The sequence below is a fragment of the Electrona antarctica genome, assembly GCF_951216825.1.
Source record: "Electrona antarctica genome assembly, chromosome: 6".
NCBI classification, from domain to species: Eukaryota; Metazoa; Chordata; class Actinopteri; order Myctophiformes; family Myctophidae; genus Electrona; species Electrona antarctica.
The window spans coordinates 25,201,476-25,221,395 of NC_136811.1; the positions used below are offsets into that span (position 1 = coordinate 25,201,476).

The 19,920-nt window shown below is 43.7% G+C and overlaps 1 protein-coding gene across 1 annotated transcript in view; it reads right to left on the minus strand.

Annotated features, from left to right (window-relative positions):
- triob (trio Rho guanine nucleotide exchange factor b) overlaps positions 1-19,920 on the minus strand; it is a 175,144-nt gene that overhangs the window by 99,572 nt on the left and 55,652 nt on the right. The window contains exons 5-10 of the mRNA XM_079504312.1: positions 11,157-11,231; positions 10,275-10,389; positions 5,997-6,189; positions 3,921-4,025; positions 3,034-3,519; positions 867-989 (exon numbers count right to left, since the gene is read on the minus strand). Of these exons, the coding sequence (XP_079360438.1) occupies positions 867-989; positions 3,034-3,519; positions 3,921-4,025; positions 5,997-6,189; positions 10,275-10,389; positions 11,157-11,231 (1,097 nt within the window). The remainder of the gene's footprint in view (positions 1-866; positions 990-3,033; positions 3,520-3,920; positions 4,026-5,996; positions 6,190-10,274; positions 10,390-11,156; positions 11,232-19,920) is intronic.

The window sequence follows — 19,920 nt, forward strand, 5'->3', positions numbered from 1 at the left end:
ACAATTAAGTGCATTGTTGTAACTGTACTGATATTACTGCTAAAGGTCTTTTACACACGACAGGACATCAATAATAAAGAATATGAACATAATTCATAGAGGTTGATGCCTTTATTCACAGCTTGGAAGCTCAGAAAAATAGACCTGGTTATTTCCATATTTTAGCCTATGAAGAGGAGAAGGGGCATTAACCCATTTGTGATATTTGTTCTTTTTAAACCTTTTTATATTATAGCTTATGAAGAATAGAAGGGGAAAAGAGAAGAGCACAAAGGCGTTCTGGGAAAAGAAGTGAGGAAGTTTAAAAAGGATCTGAGCGTGGAGGGGTAAGGCTGCAGGTGATGTGATGAGACGCGACGGGACGGGACGGGACATGAGGGGAGGGGAGTGAGGGGGGCAGTGTGCGCATGGCGGCAGGGTGAGAGACAGAACCGCAGTATTGGGAGGAGATGATCGAGTTGAGGGTTAGCAGAGTGTCAGATGTACATGTACAGTTAAATGAGAGTGTACAACTTGGGAAAGCACTGAGGGCAGATCGGGGCTAAGGGGTCGATAATATTGCAGAATAGAAAGTTGAGGTAATATATAATGCCAGGGCTGGGCTAGCCTATAGGGGGCAGAGCTGCACACATGGTGCAGTGTAGAAGCACGAGGCTGCTGCAAGGCGGTGACAGGAGCAGGGCGGCGATATGGGTCAGTTACGGGGCACCGCTCAGAGAGACACAACAGCATGACCGAGCAGGACAGGGTGGAGGAAGTGGAGGAGAAAGTGATTTGATAATATGCAGCGAAAGAACTGAAATAAACCAAAGGGTAAACACAGTTACACAGGTCAGCATAGTGGGGCGATAAAGACAGAAACTCACCATGCAGTTCATAGCGAAGTGGTTGTGCTGGGTCTGCAGTTCCACGGCGTGTTGGTGGTTCCCTCCGATCTCTGTGTAGCTGGTCAGGAAAAGACCCTTGTTGTGCATGATCCAGTCAAACATCTACAAACAGATCAGTGGGAGAATATACCAGCATTAAAATGGGCCTACAAACATGGCCACCCAGAGAGAGAGAGAGAGAGAGAGAGAGAGAGAGAGAGAGAGAGAGAGAGAGAGAGAGAGAGAGACAGAGAGAGAGACAGAGAGAGAGACAGAGACAGAGACATAGACAGAGAGACAGAGAGACAGAGAGACAGAGCCAGAGAATGACAGGTTTAAGAAGACAGTTAATAGCATACAGTACCCATAACACCACAGAAAAGCATCCCACACACAGTCAGCCAGATGTTCAACCCCCAAGAGGCAATGTTAGGTTCCAGTGGAATTAGATATTGCATAAATGTATGTAGCACAATGCAACATTTTAACAAATTACTCTAGTTTCTGTTAAAGACAAACATTGTCTGTAGATGCAATGATACAAATGTATATACCGGTATATGTTATAAAGTAGGTTTACCATAAGTTATAGTTGTATAGGATTAGCCCAAGTGACAAAGAACTAGCAATTCACTTTCTCCTGCATGCGGCCATTGAATAGAGCTATGTTAGTGAGCTACACGTGATTATGAATCCCACCACGGCTCTAGGATAGATTCTGATTGGCTCCCGGGCAGGCATAGTTTTAATGAGGTTAGGTTTAGGTCTAGTTTTACTGAGGTTAGGGTTAGGTTTAGGTCTAGTTTTACTGAGGTTAGGGTTAGGCTTAGGCATAGTTGCAAAAACGTGAAATGTCTGTCAATCACAGTGACTACTGGCCAATCACAGTGGAGTTTGCCTAGAGCTGCGGTGGGATCCACAATAACGCGTCAGCTACAGACATTCGAATGACAAAGGAAATTAATTCAATTGGTCTCCATGTACTGTATGTCAAGGCAGGGTCAGGATCATCCAGGCTGCCATTAAAGGCCACATACAGCTTACTGGGAAAACACAGCTGTTACTACACACATTTAAAGCTGCTAGCCGTAAGACCCGCACGGCACGGGTTTCTTGCACAATTAAGCGCCTTCTTGTCAACCCGTAGTGGTCCTACCCACCAAATGACTCTACATTTAGGAGACTATACCTCGGCTCAAGTCACCACATATGGATTCAACTGACATGTTATTCAGTACAAAGTTATGGATTGCGTTTTTAAATGAGAGCCTGTGAACACTTGGTAGTGGAAAATTCATATTTTAAAATATGCTGAATCCCTGAAATGGTTCCTTCTCTCACACAGCAGTGAAAATAAGAGAGAGCCTGCTGCTTGGTGTTTGTAATTAGCTTAAAGCCCTCATCAGTCATCTGTGTGCTCATGTCCCTGGGCTAGTCCTCCGCTAGTCCCTCTCTAATGAGTCTAATGAGTAGGAACAACAATAAAAGGACATCACTGTGTGTGTGTGTGTGTGTGTGTGTGTGTGTGTGTGTGTGTGTGTGTGTGTGTGTGTGTGTGTGTGTGTGTGTGTGTGTGTGTGTGTGTGTGTGTGTGTGTGTGTGTGTGTGTGTGTGTGTGTGTGTGTGCATAATTAGAGATCTGCCTGACTGTCAAACACTCTTCCCCAGCAGGCCTCTCCATCTGCCTCTGGCTAAATGATGTTCCTACAACTATATTCACTAGCTCCAGAAACATACAGTGAGAACACACACACACACACTCACACACGGACACTCACACTCACACTCACACTCACACTCACACACACACACAGACACTCACACGCCACTCACACACACAATCTAAACATGCCTTATGCGATGCCTTGTAAAATCTCTAAATCTGACGTGACTTGCCTTATCATGCAAGAGATCCAATGGGCATATGCATACGAAGGAAAGCCGACACACACAACCATCCAATGCTGAAGATTAATTTCAAAGCCTGAGGTTAAGTATGCATGCATGCAAGCTCACATGTTAGAAAACTTGTGCAGTTTCATGTGCAAATACTAGTACATTTTGCCAATTACACATACAAATTTAAGTCAAAGTTGAATTAAATCTTAGTTAAATAAGTGTATATTGACAATACGACCAGCTAAAACCAGAGGAACATTTCTGTCACCTTCTCGGCATCCTGTTCAAACAGCCTCAGCTGGAAGCACTGGTCCAACTTCAGCTTCCTCATGTGCCACAGCTGCTGCAGATGCTGCCGCGTTCCGTGCAACTTATCCAACAAGCCCGTCACTTTGGCCACCAGGTTGTGGGCGTCGGCATGTGCGGCGTGGAACCCATGGTGGTGGTGGTGGTCGTTGGAGTCGCCGCTCGCGCCGACGCCACGGTTACCGTAGCCCCCGCCGTCCCCGCTGCTGACCCCCCCTCCGGCGGTCTGCGTCTGCAGCCGCTGTAGCAGCCGTCGCCCCTGGGCGTCCAGCTCCTCCACGGACGCCTTTGTGGCTCGCTTCTTCAGCGCCGCATGCTCCTCCATGAGCCGCCGTGACCCCTCCAGGTCGCGCGGGAGGTCTCGCTGGGACAGGGTCTCCTGGAGCTCCTCCAGGCGGGACAGAGCCCGCGCCGCGTCCCCGGCGAACGTTTCGAAGGAGAGACGCACCTGGAGAAGTGGAGGAGTTTTTTTATTTATTTTTTTATTACATATAGGTGCACTATGATATCCTCAGTTAACTCAAACTAAATCTGATCCAAGTGGAATTATTTTACTGTTGCTTCTGCTTCATCTACTGTCTAGAAATCACACCTGTGTGAAGTGAGGTGCGCATTACCAACTCTTATCATCTTACATCATCACAATATCATAACATAACATGCATATGGCGATTTGCTCAGTGACAGACAAAACAAACATTAAACTCTGTTCATTGCATTTAATGTTTTTGTTAGTGACAAAAACAGAAACCCTCCAAAAAAAATTAGAACAAGGTGAAAATAAATGAAAAGAAAAGACAAGAAAAGAAAAACCATAACATAACATTAAATAAAAAAGGAGAGGCCCACCTCAATCCATTCATCATGGTTGTACTCCAGGCTGCCTTCAAAGTCAGCTGTCAGCTGTGAGGGGTCCACTACCTTGGACAGACCCTCTAGAGAAACCATCACCGTCTGGGGAGAGACAGGGGACATGGGGAGACATAAAGGAAAGGACAAACAGCAGGAAGAGAGAGGGAGACATCAAGGAAAGGAGGGACAGATGTACAAGAACAAGAGAATCCTTATTATCATCATCATCATTGTCATCACCATGTTTCAAACCAATCAAGTCTCAAGTTGTCAAAATAATAGTATGATATATAATAATATCTCCCACGGCCTCCATCCTTAAACCTAGATTACGAAGGGAATGTGCAAAGCCATCGGTTGCCCATGTCCACTGTTTAGATGGGTGGGGTGAAAAAACAACAACATTCCAGACATTTGTGTTATCATTAATAAGACAGAATACACATGGATTTAAGCCCCCAGGAGCAGAAATTGCTGAGGTCCACATTAGCACAGCACACACAAACAATACACCTCAAGAGGTGACTCAATTAACCTTCACTTCAACAAATTAAAATGTAAATAGAACCAGCAGATGTGATTAAACATTGATTCCCAATTATTTCTTAACATGCATATTAGACAATGGAATTAAAACACGTTTTTCAATATATGAACAGAACCATTTCCTGAATTTATTGGATTACAAATTAATATTGAATTGATCCTGGTGAGATGAAATGTTTAACCACGTACTGTGTCCTGGTTTGTACAAAAGCTGGCCAAGAGCAATGAATTTACGTACATGGAGAGGCTTGGCAAGTAATTGCAGGAAAAGAGTGGACACCTACATACATTATTATTGCTCACACCTGGGAGCTGCCCAGTCAACCCACAGTTTTGCATTGGTTGCTACTGACTGAGCAGCTCCATTGGAGCAGTTGGCACATTTCAATAGTGGATGCTGAGGGAGGGGAAAGCAGTTATCTCCCTCTACCAGTTCTTCTCACATAGCCTAGGGACTCAAACAGAGAACACTTCTGATCCCCATCACTGCTGCTAACTCACATACAAAATGATTGGTCATCACAAGAATCCAAGCGGCCAACTCTCTCCTGTGGAAAAGAAACACTCGGTGGTGTCCTATATATCCTGTTTCCATAGTAACCGGGTCAGTACTAAATATACCAGCACCACATGCTCACACGGGACAGAACACTTCCACTGTCATCAAGTGGCAGTCCAATTAAAGCCACTAAAATTAGGCCTTAATGGCTAATATGAACTAACTTCAATTTAAAAGACAAATATGTAGTATCACTCTATAAATTCACAGAATCTCTGTCTGTCTTTTGTATATATCTCAAGATCTGCTCATCAAGGGCTGTGTCGAGACTCGAGTGTGAACTTGGTGCCATGAGCAGTTCACAGTTCTCGACAGTCAGTGGAGAAAGACAGAAAACAGGGAACGAATGTAGGGGAGTGACACGCAGCAAATGATCCGACCGGTCCAAGAATCAAACCGGGAACTCATGGTCAGGCATCAGACTATATGGTACGCACCTAACCATATTCCAGGTTAGGTGTAGAGGGAGATACTAGAGGATCTACTGAGTCCTGGGGGATCCCGGTCAACTAATTATAAAGGGTTAAGTGGTTAACGGCAATGCCCTGAAGAGGCATGAAGTTTGCACATTTAAGGACAGACAACAGATACATACTAGTGCTAACAATGAACAAAAGAGTCACTCCTATATAGTCTTTCCCTCATGCTATAAACAGTAAAACTGTCCGCTTATTTTGGAAGCAAATGTTTTACACTAAACTACTGGTCTCGTAAATGAGTGTTCTAGCTAAGACTGGCACACAAGTTGATGGATTACTCTATGTGTGACAACCACATCAAGCTAAGTTATGAATAAAGTCAAGTAGTAGAATTTAGCCTTTAACAAATGCTGTTATGTAGTGCCAATGAATCCCACAATGGCATGCTGCCTGCTCACAAATAAGGGCCAAACACAACAGTTCAATGCTGCAGATGAGAAAAGAGTGTTATTGTTGTGAGAAGTACAATAATAGAGCGCTCACACCCACCTCAAATTCAAACTTGGAGCTGCCGAAGTTCGTCCTCTGTTTCTGCCAGAAGTTGTCCGGTTTGATGATGAGAGCAACGTGGATACAAGAGGGAAAGGACTCCTGGAGGATCTTCAGCAGCGGTTTGATGCTGTCCCACTTAGAACCACGCATGTCCACGATGACTGTGAAGCCATGTCTGGCCACCTCCTCACTGAAACACACACAAACACACGGTTTGATGCTGTCCCACTTAGAACCACGCATGTCCACGATGACTGTGAAGCCATGTCTGGCCACCTCCTCACTGAAACACACACACAAAGCGGTTTGATGCTGTCCCACTTAGAACCACGCATGTCCACGATGACCGTGAAGCCATGTCTGGCCACCTCCTCACTGAAACACACACACAAAAAAGAGATCAACCGACAATAAAAGATTAGGTTAGCTAATGAACACATGAAATGATATACGGGCAAATGGGAAATGGTGTGGAGTGAAAACATTGACTGAACTGCAAACAAATGGAAGGTATGATATTAACAAAGGTATAGGCATAAACACATGAAATGATAAATCTCACTGACGGTGAAGTTAAAAAGAAAGCTTCTGGGTTTCAACAACACAACAAGGCTGATGCAAAAGAGATCCCTTCAAGCTACCGAATGATGAATACATCTCTGCTTGTGTAGCATAAATCAGAGAAAAAGGGGAACAACATTAGCCTTTGGAAAATAAAAAGTCAAGTGAAGAGAAGAAAAGAGAACGACTTTCAAATGAAAATACGCCATAGCATACAAATCCCCTCAGCAGAGCACCTGGGGGGGAATAAAAGAAGAATTAAACTGAAATGTTCTCCTTTGCTTACCAGGCGTCGTGGCGCTGTATAAGTCCATAAAAGGTTATTTCTCAGTGTTAAAGGCTTTAATCTCAGTGTCTAGCTAGCAGACAGAAACAGGCATGGGCCCTCCTGCACTAACTCACTCTGACCTCACTCTCTGGAAACACACTGGCAGCCAAATGGCTAGAGAAAAACAGCAGAGAGATTCAAAAAGAAAAAGAGGGAGGGGGCGGGTGGCAGAGTGAGTGAGCAAGAAAAAGAGAGCAGAGAAAGAAAGGGAACTAGAAAAAGTGCTCCTCGTAGCACAGGTCTCCACCAGGTCAGGAACGTTTGTTGTGGGCGTGCATTGTTTGGTATTGAGTGATCATAGAAGTAGCAGTTAATAATCAATAGACAAAGACTTACAGTAGCTGGAACTTGTAGTGTGTTGTAGAGGATTTATTATGTCAGAATCACAAAGAGAAATAAAATGTGTTTCACATAAGTTGGCCTCCTAAAAGGCAGATTTGAAAAAAGCAGACCAGATATTTTTCCTTGGCCTCTAGGGAGTGTGCATACAATGTTTTATGTGGATTGGTCCTGTTATAGTTAAAGAAGTTACTCTGTCTTTTTAGCGCCACCATGAGGCTGATTTGAAAAATGTCAAGTGGCATTTCTTGCTCAGCCTAGTGTGAATATGCATGCAGTTTCACCACAAGCGGTCGCTAAAAATGCAGCACTCCTGCAAACCTTTTTGACACCAATCTTGGAGTATGAAAAATCTGAAAGAGCTGTTTCATGTAATGGCTATAGAGAGACTGTGTACCGTTTGCATGATATTTGGACAAAAGCTGTAGTTGTACTGTCAAAAAAAGTGTTTTGCCAAAATCTGCCTCCTGGTGGCGCTATAACACATGTGAAAAACGGTGCCAGAGATTAGCTGTTGTGACGGACGGACAGGGTGCAAAACATACTCGGCCTGGTGGAGACAATGAGAGAAAATTAGGGGAAAAGTGAGGAAATAGAAGAATGGAAGATTCTTTCATTCTCAGTGCAAAAAACATGCAGATATCTTAAGACGTTCTTTATTCTTCCTGGTGGAGAGGATTCAAAGGTATTTAACCTCACCTCTATGTCTCAACACAATCAAATGATTTGAGGTCTTCCACAACCACAACTCACCAGACTGTGTACTCACAACGTCACAGGCTACATTTTGACAATGTAACTATGTAAGCAAGACCATCTTACAAACAAAGAAAAACCTTGATGTAGCGAAATACTAACCTGGCTAATAAGCCAGACTAATATCACACAACACTGTCGCGGTATATCAGTCTGGGCTGGCTCCACTTGGATTTCATTTCCCGGGGAACATTTTCTCTTTGACGCAATTGGTCAGAGCTACTGTCAGTCAAAAGTCTCAAGCATTGAACGTCACTGTACCAAAGCCCGCCTATATTGCATACCGTGTCCCGATTGGTCCGACCTGTTCTCTGCTGTAGGAAAGAGGCGTGCTACTGAGCCTCGCCAGACCGTAATCCGCTGGTAGGCAACTTTTTTTTGCCAACGGCTGATTCGGTCTGGTTTATTAACCAGGCTAGCGAAATACAAGAGACAACAGAACAGTCTCCAACAAACTACAAACAAACTAGCAAGTGTGAGCAACAACAGGTCAGTCTGAAGCTTGGGTGGCCTGGGAAACTTCACAAACTGTAACTTACCGAACAGAGGAGAGCACAACAAAACACAACACGACTGAACAACAGCCAGTAAGTGTTTTCTAACTGTCAACCTCTAACGTGTTACGTGGAGGTGCTATGGAGACGCAAAGGAGACTCTTTAACTTTGTGTCTCCATAAGGAACCACTGCTGGTCAAAGTCATCAAATGATTGGGGATAAACTGTTAGTCCCAATACTTGATTCTGATTGGTTGGTTTCTGATTAGACCACGTAGTAAACTAGATTATAGTTATAGTCACCAATGTACACAGTTTTTAAATGTACAAATATTTATTTCCAAAAAAAATGTGTTTAGTTAAACAACTAGTAAACTAAGCAACTAGTCAACTAGTAAAAATGACTAGAAGTGAATGCCCTACTAGACATATCAGCTAAATCTGGATTTAAAAAAAAAAAAAATCTATTGAATGTTAGGGACCATGAGACTAACCTAACACATAAATGTTTTTTCTCGATGTGTTTGTTTGGCAAAGTTTGTCGTAAACACATGGCTGGACTGCTGGCTATCTCTGGTGGGCGCAAAGTGTAACTACTTTTGTGAATTAGGAATAGTTTTATGATGTTAATATTGCTATGTTTGTAACCGTTTTAGAAAAGCAATAAGCCACGCAAGGTCCGAAATTACCGTGTATTTTATAATGTCTGTGAGGTTTGGAGACACTCCGCTGAGCGTCGTGTCACCACGCCTCTCAGCCATTATAAAATACAAGGTAACCTGAGACCTCTTGTGGCTTATTGCTTTACAGGGAATACTTAAAGCACATCACACAACGAATAACGCAGCATCTTTTGACATTTTTTAAAAAGATTTTCAAAATGTTCATCTATAGAGGGTATGCACGTGACATCATCATCATACCCGGACGTTAATGCGGGAATGCCTACTGAGTGGCAAAAAATTCACTTTGTCGCTCACTTTGCCACTCGATCTGCCATTCACTTTATGAATGCACATACCCTCTATAGTGACATCATGCCACAAAAGGGAAGCCAGGTGCATGAAAGTGCTTAACAATATGTTACATACATAACTGACCCACTCTCTCTAACAGCATGCCGTCACAAGCTAGGTAACCTGTACATGATGGCTTGTCCAAAAGTGTGGGATGGATGGAAAAGTGTGTAGAATGTGAGAAAGGGAGAGGTTGAACCTTCACAGAGAATGATAAATTAAACCATCATGGAGCTAATCCATAGCCCCAGGCAGGTCCCGCTTCAGATATGGGGAACCTTATTCCAGTGTCCTCCTTTGAAGGCCAAGCCAGGTGGGACAGTTTGAGATAAAGAGAAAGTGGATGGGATTGGAAAGTATAGTGTGGATAATGCCACACTATACGCGTGCGTGCGTGCGTGCGTGCGTGCGTGCGTGCGTGCGTGCGTGCGTGCGTGCGTGCGTGCGTGCGTGCGTGCGTGCGTGCGTGCGTGCGTACGTGTGTGCGTGCTTGCGTGTCTGTTTATGTAACTATTTAGCCTATATATATATAACTAAAATAGTTGAGCAGCTGTTTCATACATTTATTTTCTTCTTTCTAATTGCCGATAAAACATTTTACATTTGTAAACCTTATTCAAGTCAATATTTTGTTTTGAAACCATTTTCGTGTATGTGTGAATGTGATGCAGCGAGTGTGTGTGTGTGTGTGTGTGTGTGTGTGTGTGTGTGTGTGTGTGTGTGCGTGCATGCGTGCGTGCGTGCGTGCGTGCGTGCATATTGAAGTGCACTGTACCTTACCTGGGGACTGTAGCGAGGTAAGCTATGAGTCTACGTAAGTCCTCCGGTCGTATTCTGTCATGGTTGCTCCGTGCCGGAAACGTGAGAACTGGACCTCCCCGTCTGTCTCTACCACCTGGAACCAAAATCCACCATTGAGAAGAAACATTCTTAACCAAATCTCACAGTTTCACATTTGACATGCTTTCAGACTGGTGGGTTGTTTTGTTTGGGACAAATGAAGGGACACTGCATATTGCCAGAGTTGGTGGAACTTTTGAAGTCCAAAATTGAGAGACCGAAGCAGCACAGGATCCTAGCAACATAGTTATATGTCTCTTTGTTTGTGTTTTTTTCTCCCAATTCAGACACTGCCAACTCCCTCCATGTGTAGAAATCTCTGCAAACTCCTACTGTTTGGTGTGGGAACACACATGGACTCAGAGTTTCACCAGAAAGTGAGGAGCTTCAACTGGGACAGAGTAATGGGTGCAGAGGAACACGCAAATCCCTCCCACTCCCACTCCCACTCCTCATGCTCCCCAAGCGCCCCAGCTAACCTGTAGGAGTTGCTATTGCATCGATAGAACTCTGAGTGTACAAATGGAATTACGGGAACCACTGTACACAAAATGGAACAGAGCCTTAATTTGGTAACATTGGTAACACCTGTGAAGGAAGTAGGGAAAGTTATTCTGTGTGCATAGAGCCTATTGTGTTTATTGGAGCGCCTGGCCAAGCCGGAGTCGCCGTGGAGGAATCGAACCACTGCCCCCACAGTGGTGGGCCGCTACTTTACCCCTGCGCCATCCGTACAGCTATGCTAAATGATTCTATCGATTATTCCATTGAAATCTTTCCACTGTCACTTCCCAGGGTGGGATGAATGGTGTCATATAGTACCTGAAAGAAAGGCGACTTTCTCTTTGAGGATGGGAAGCACATCAATGGCCTTCATGTCTTCATTGCGATGAAACCCTGAAACAGAGACACACCGAGAGGTTAGATTGTAAAGCATGGAATCCAGATTTCTGAATCACAGATGATGTACACACACCGAAACAACAAAGACAACACAAAGACTAGTATAGTAGAGCCAAGGATCTTATGAAGCCTATTCACAACTGCCTCTACTTCCAATTGTATTGGGAAATGCTGTAGTGCTGAAATTTGAAATACTGCTACTGTATGCAAGCTTCCAAACTTCTGTTGTAGGCCTTCAATATATCCTGTTCCTTTAGTACAGACATTATAGAATGCACAGTAAGAGAGCTAAGACTAAGTAACTAACATGATAAGTCAGCTAAACCTCCAGGAGCCATTTACAACATTTCATGGCACTTTCCTCAAGTCCTGTTATTATAGATGCAGCTATTCGTTTATCTTTAACTCAAAACTAGGATCTGCTTTGTTTCTACTAGTGTCAACCAGTGATTGGACAATGTTATTTAATTGTACTATTTAGCAAGCGTTCACTATAGTCCATGCACATGCTGTGCATGCAAAGACTTAACAACTCATACAATGTGAATCTTTTACCTAATTTCAAATGAAATGTCTTTGGTTGACACAATGACAAATTCATAGATCAAATGCTATTCTATAGTTCAAATGAACCAAACGCTAAATCTTTCTCTGCTGAAGCCTGCATTGCATGGCTTGTTTCCACAACAAAGCTTTCTCTAAAAAGGGACCCATGCATGCTTTCGCCATAATGAAAGTGATACCAAACCAGGTAGCTTGAGGCACTGAGCTGATTGTCAATAGAGTCATCAGCCATAGTAAATCATACAGACCCAGTTAAAACTTCTCATCTCCAGAGATTTGGAGCTAACAGTCACAACTACCTACTTAAGATATGCTTAAATTAACAGTTGCCTAAAGCCTATTACAGTTGAAAACTGTTGCTGAGTGGGTAGAGAGAGGCTGTCTGGGAATCAGAAGGTCGCTGGTTGGGCCAGGGCCGGCTTAGCGGTCCAGGCACCTTGGCTGGTAATCCAGCATGACAGTGTGTTGCGGGTTCGAGTCCCGATCCCGACAAACTTTGTGTCTTCTCTCCCGTCTCTCTCTCATTAGCAGGCAACAGTGCAGCAATATCTCTCTCTCTCTGTTTCTGGCACAACAGCGCCACCTTTGCCCCTACTGGTACTCTAAACATAGCCACATAGTCCCACACTCTAAACATAGTCACATAGTCCCATAGTGACATTACTGTTCCTTGGAGTGGTTGCACCACTCAAAAAATAAAAGAAGGCCGCTGGTTTGACCCAGTCTACAGTACATGTTGAGCAAGCATGTATCTGAGAAAGAAAGTATCGCCATGTGTTCACCTTAACGTTCTGAGAATCATTATGTATGAATGCAGAAAAGTAATGTCCCCTTCCCCAAGGACCAGTAAATAATCACTTTCTGTTTCTAATGAAAACAGATTACTTTCCTCTCAATTGTCATTATAAGACAAGAAGGAGAAAAGGCTACTTTTCCCAAAATATCTTAGATTATATACGTACAGTAGCATGGTTTGCAGTGCAAATGAGAAATGGACAATACTGAACTAGATGATCCCAATTTATTTCACTTGCATAGACACTAGACAGCATGCCATTAAACAATCATTCATTCAACCCATAATCAAAATTACCACATTATTGGACCAAAAGTGGAAATTGTTATCATAAAGACTGTACTTAATTACTTATATAATAATAATTATTATTAGCATAAAATAACTAGACATTGGATATTTTCCATCCAAACAACTGCAAAAGCTAAATCAATTACTTTAGGGATGTCACTGTGCTACCTTGCATTAAAGTTTGAATCCAGCACATGAACCATTACATCAACCCTAAAATCATCAATCAATATTAAAAGCCTGTGGAAATATTGGTCATTGTTTATCATACTGTAGCTGTGTATTGCAGTGGTTCTCAAAGTGGGGTCCAGGGACCCTCAGAGTTCCTTGAGTGGGGTTCTGGTTCTGAATGAACCCCTCACTGTCCAAATGGACCCTCGCCATTTGGTTCCATTTATACTCTCTCAGCGCTATGGGGGGGTCCTTGAAATGAAAACGTTTGAGAACCACTGATGTACTGTATGTAGGTTATCTGTCATTGTCTTGTCTGGTCTGGTCTGCTGGTGTTAATTATTTTCCCCGCCTTCTCACCAGATGGTACATACTGTAGTTAATACCAAGGAACACAATGGAACAACAGGCGCACACGCACACACACACACACACACACACACACACACACACACACACACACACACACACACACACACACACACACACACACACACACACACACACACACACACACACACACACACACACACACACACACACACACACACACACAAGATTCAGGGTCTCATCATGCAGCAGCATCACACAACAAACCAGGACAGGCCCAACATGACCTGAGAGAGCTCCTCGCCAGGCCATCCCACTGACTATTGAGTGTTGATTTGTGCAGTGCAGGAAATATAAATGGACACTTAGGAGTGTTCATTGACTTGCTCTTTTTATATTGCTGAATATTATGAAACAAGAGTCAACAAAGTGAAATGAAAGACGAAAATATTAAACAGATAATCTTATGGTTGGTGGACATTAAACATTAGCCATTTCTAATCTGTATAGGAACTACAATACAACAGCAGCATAGTAAGTTAAAATTGAGCGATAGGGAGAGCTAACAGAGAGAAATAGAGCGCTGTAGAGAGAGTGAGAGAGAGAGATAGAGTGCTGTAGAGAGAGAGAGATAGAGTGCTGTAGAGAGCGAACTGTAAGGGAGGGAGAGAAGGATGGTGCTCTCTCTCTCTGCAGATGCAGTTAGAGGGTGATGTCATTGGATACCCCTAATTTGCATCTGGCAGCGACAGTAGTGCACTCTCTCTCTCTCCTCTCTCTCCACACGCGCACGCACACGCACACACACACACTCAAGATTCAGGGTCTCATCTCTCTCATCTCTCTCCTCTCTCTCCACACACACACACACACACACACACACACACACACACACACACACACACACACACACACACACACACACACACACACACACACACACACACACACACACACACACACACACACACACACACACACACACACACACACACACACACACACACGCCATGATGAAACTACTAATCCTTAATTCGCTGCAAAGTTCTGAGAAAAACCCTTCTGATATAGGCTATTAAAAAAAGGAAAACAGAGCAAAATCGGCAATTACTCAAACATGATTCTTTTCTCACCAGCAAAAAAGTGTATTTATGTTACATAACTTTCAAAACAATCATGACATTTCATTTTGAAAAGGATAATATGACGGGAAAGAAGAAGGGGATGAATGAAGAGAGAAAGGGGAGGCCAGAAAGATAAATACAGAGCATTCTGTGTGTTAAATGAACACAGAGGACACCGTGAGACAGACGGTGACAATGTAGCACCTTGTGGGCTGCTATATAATATAGATTTCAGCCCGCCAGGTCTGAGGAACTCAGCGGTGCAGCAGCAGCAGCGGTCAGGCCTGGACGACCATCACAGCATATTAGCTCATTATAGGAAATGGCCTGACTGGACACAAGCCTGACTCAAGGATAATGTCACCGCCAGGCAGCCCAGCCTGAGAGGCAACAGGAATGATGTAGCAATAATGTCTCCATTCTCTCTCTCTCTCTCTCTCTCTTTCTCTCTCTGCAGCCAGGGAGACGTCTAAATTGCATTGGTGAACCTGCATCTCTTGTTAATACAGTATATCCTCTCATATTGTCTCTGTTTGTGTCTCTGATGCCATATTTTCGCTCCATTACTTTCTCTCTCTCTCGCGCGCGCACGCACGCACGCACGCACGCACGCACGCACGCACGCACGCACGCACGCACGCACGCACGCACGCACGCACGCACGCACGCACGCACGCACGCACGCACGCACGCACACAGAGCTGTGAATGGAGCATAACAATGAAAAGAACAGGATCCATTCTCTGCTGTATATTGTTTGCTTTTGTCTACCACAAAGTAGTGGTGGATGGACATCTGTCCTAATATTGCCATTGCAGACTGTGCATGTGCATGTGTGTGTGTGTGTATGTGCGTGCGTGCGTGCGTGCGTGCGTGCGTGCGTGCGTGCGTGCGTGCGTGCGTGCGTGCGTGCGAAGTGAGTGTGTGTGTGAAGTGTGCCCAGCCACATTCCTCAGTCTGTAAAGCTGCAGTTCATGTCAAAGTCTGGCCCTGGCCTGGCACATGGCCAACACTGAGCTCTCTCCCCAGCCTGTCTACAACCACAGCTCTCTGGGTTCCAGGGCTGGGTCTGTGTGCACTGCAGTCAGTGGTGGTTGAAGTACACCGTTTTCCTTTTACAACGCAGAAGGCCTGTATTCAAAGTTTTACTGGAGTAAACGTACAAAAGTATTGCCATCAAATGATACTTAGGAGTACCAAAGTAAAACCCTTTCCTAAATTGGTCAGCCCTTTTTGAAAATAGCTGTAGTTGCGATGACCAACATGAACACTCAGCATTTTGCTGAGCCAGCACAGCAAGTTATAAGTTGTACTGGCCATATAAGGAGCATGTCTTAAGTGTACAGGGTTTGATGAGGTCAGATCAACATATGGAATGCCAGAACAGGTCAGCTCCATACAGTATGGAGATCTAAGGGTGGTAGCGGGGACATTCTCTTGAGTGTACAGGGTTTGATGAGGGCCCAGGTAGGGACGGGCCTTAATTTTCGGACCTGTTGAGAACTCTAGTTTTCGCCGGCTGCCGGGCGCGGCTTCACTAATAACTTTGGGGCAGGCCCGTCTAGAGTTTGAATGGACAGGTATAAGTCAAAAGGGAGACATCGAAGAGGAAGGATGGTTGGGGAAGGATCAACATATGGAATGTCAGAACAGGTTCTGACATATATCCATATATGAAGATCTAAGGGTTTGAGGTTTGAGGTCAGATGTAGTTGCTGGCCAGCAGGTCGCATTTACTATGACATCATGACGGGAAATGCTAGATTCCATAGTTAACTGCGACTTGCAGTCGCAATAACCTTATCAACTACAGTGCCATCGCTGCTTTTAGCCTAGTTCATATGTTATAACAGCCCATAGAACAAACTAGAACTGAAATGATTGCCCTACACACTGTAATTGTGTGATCCACACACACACACACACACACACACACACACACACACACACACACACACACACACACACACACACACACACACACACACACACACACACACACACACACACACACACACACACACACACACACACACACACACACACACACACACACACAAAATCATTTCCTCTCACTGCACAGCCGCTCATTTACAAGTCTGCCGAGCACAAAATAAAGCTTGTCAATCATGGTCTGGTGGTCTGGTGGCTGGTGGCTCATAACACATCCACGATGAGAGCAATCCATTTGACTTCTGCACATAAATGCCCCGTAAAATGACACAGGACTACATGTCAGAAATGCATATTGACCGAGAAGTAAGGATTTTCATTTGCAATTCACAGCAGGAGAATCATGGAACCGAATGTCTGACACATGATCAGTAATCTGCCGGCGTTCTTCTTTCAGCGCCTGACGTGACATCACTGTCAACGGTCCTCTGTGGGCAGAAGGACTATATCAGGGGTGGGCAACTTTGACGATGGAGAGGGCCACCATATTTCTACACTCACTCCCTAGGGCCATATATTACTGTCGTAGCAAAAATAGCCGATCTACAAGCTCGCGCGACGCGTTTTGAGCTTGTAGATCGGCTATTTTTGCTATTTTCAAATTGAAATCTTGAATAATTTTTTTGCTATTTTTTAATTGGAATCCTGAAAATTAACATTTTTATGTAATTTTAAATGCCTTTAATTATACTTGTGTTGAAGCAATGAGCTACTAATTTAGACTGAAGTAATTAAAGTGGGTCATGTTTGCATGTTGTGGAATTGTAACAGATGAAACCAATATTATATCAGTATTCCGACATTAACCTGAGGGCCGCATTAAGTGAAGGCGGGGGCCGCATGTGGCCCCCGGGCCGCCAGTTGCCCACCCCTGGACTATATGATCACTGCGAGGTGACAACATCAACCTCACACACATGATAGGTAGTATGTCACACGGACACTAGCAGTTCAGCAATGGCACATGCCGCTGTCACATCACACACGCAAGCAGACACATTTCTCACTGGCACGTATACATGCAAACTCAAACATGAACGTGCGCACACGCACACACTCACTCATGGAGATGTGTTGTTCACATATCAATCAACAGGACAATGATAGCGTGGCATGTGTAGAGTATTGCAGAGATCGTGCTGCATGATTGATGCAGGATGATGACTCACGACACTCATGACAATATGTATGTGAACTACGTGGATAGCTTATGGTGTAGGTCATACATGGGCAACTGGTTGCCCGGGGGCCACATGCGGCCCCCACCTTCACTTAATGTGGCCCTCAGGTTAATATCAGAATACTGATATATTAATGATTTGCAAACATGATCCGCTTTAATTACTTCAGCCTAAATTAGTAGCTTAATGAGTAGTATTAAAATGTTATTTTCTCATGTCCAATGTATGTAGTTTATAAAGTTAACATACTGGTAACTACATTTATAATTAAAGGCATTTGAAATTAAAGGATTCCAACTAAAAAATAGCACAAAAAACGAAATCAGGATTTCAATTTAAATAGCAACAATAGCTGATATACAAGCTCAAAATCGGCTATTTTTGCTAAGACAGTAACGTAATATGCAATGTGGCCGTCTGGAGTGAGTGTGGAAATATAGTGGCCCTCTCCTTCGTCAAGTTGCCCACCCCTGGTGTAGGTAATGGTGCAGCAAGTTTTCATGGACACTGTCAGAGATCGTTTGCATTGCCACCACATACAGTACACAGGCGATTTGCTACTTCTAAAAAGAGCTCTCCAAGGACTCTCTCTTTCCGTACAAGGTGTACGTATTAGCCACGTAAACGTAAACCATATAAAACCTGTACTTCACTGTACATCAAATAATAGCTATTAGCGGATCTACAAGCTCAACACAATGCATTGCAACGCTGCTATTTACCATCTGCTATTTTCTGCCAAATGTTCTTTAATTTTTGCTGAATGACACGCCCAGAATAGGGAGGCTAGGGTTCATGTGCATAAAAGGTGCAATAATGCAACTGTGCATTCCTGGGATATGGCAGAACACCACAGGGAGAATGCAAATAGGATATGTATTATGGTCGCCTCTTATCTGTAATTGATTTTTCTTTCTTGCCTCTTTCCCTTGGTCTGAATCTTTTCTCACTTACTATTATGATATTCACCATAGCATTATATTTGATTTGACATATTGTCCTTCTACACCTCCCAACAGGCTTGGTTGGAAAACAATCTATAATAAAGCCTTGACTGCATGGGAGCTTTACAAAGTTACAGTGTGCAGACTTCTATTTTTTTATATTGTTGGAAAGACACCATGAAAATCTAACACATGCAGCTAGAACAGTGAGTTATGGTTTGGGTTTCACCTCAATGTGAACTTCATGAGGAAGGATTTGGATTTCCTTTTAGGGGGAGGAGAGACTATTGTTGTTGTCTCCGCCACGCCGGGACCTTTGGCCGTACGTCAACTTTTCAATGGAAGTGGATGAAGAGAGAGGATTTTTGTCCAACCAAGCAACAGCAACCAATGGGATTTGACAAAGGGTCAATTGCCCCCTGCCTTGCAAAAATAAACTGAATGAGCGCCATCATGCATGTACAGTAGAGTATAACTGACACTAGAATAGTAATAGCTGCATTAGTAGAGCTTATTTAAATTCTGTAGCAGAAAAAGGCTGAATGTTACTGGAGGTTTGATGGATCACCCCCTTTACATTCTGAAAGCTGGAAAAACTAAAGTTGCTCAAGTTGAACACACTTGTTCAACTTGTACCCTTCGAGGTAGAGTAGAGGAACTACTGCTGTAGCATACATAAATAAACAAAATTGACATCTCTACATGTAAACCTATTTCTGCACTGCAGTCTCTTTGGATAAATGCTGTGTAGCCTAATGCTGCATTCACATGGAATCAGACAAGCGGTAGACGGCAATCAGACTTCATTTTAGTGGACGGGAGCAGGAGTGTAAACGGAACAGGACGGCACGGCAGCCCGGCAGCCAGAACCGGCGACGGTAACGGCAGACGGCATCAATGTTAAAATATTTAATCTTTTTAGTTTTTACCGTTCCGTGCCGTCCAGCAGTTTTGCCATTTGCCGTCTACCGCTTGCCTGAATCCATGTGAATGCAGCATAATGGAGGTTACAGGGTGTAATGTCACAGGCACAAGTGCCAAATCTGAATAGTGTCTTGTGTGAACTGAATTTGGTATGAAAGAAATTATGCAAAACAAAACAAAAAACAGGTTTGTGCCCAAAATCTTGACGTTAACTTATAACCTGGTCTGATGGAAAAAAGTACATCGGTACATGGCAGATAATGTATGCCATTCCCCTGCCAGTCGACCTCCTAACAGAGCAGTCACGTGCCAGTCTGTATGGACTAGTTCAGTGCTTCATGCCACAAGCTGAAAACAAAGCAGCTTTTCTCAAAGATCTCTAACACAATGGTAAACAATGGAGAC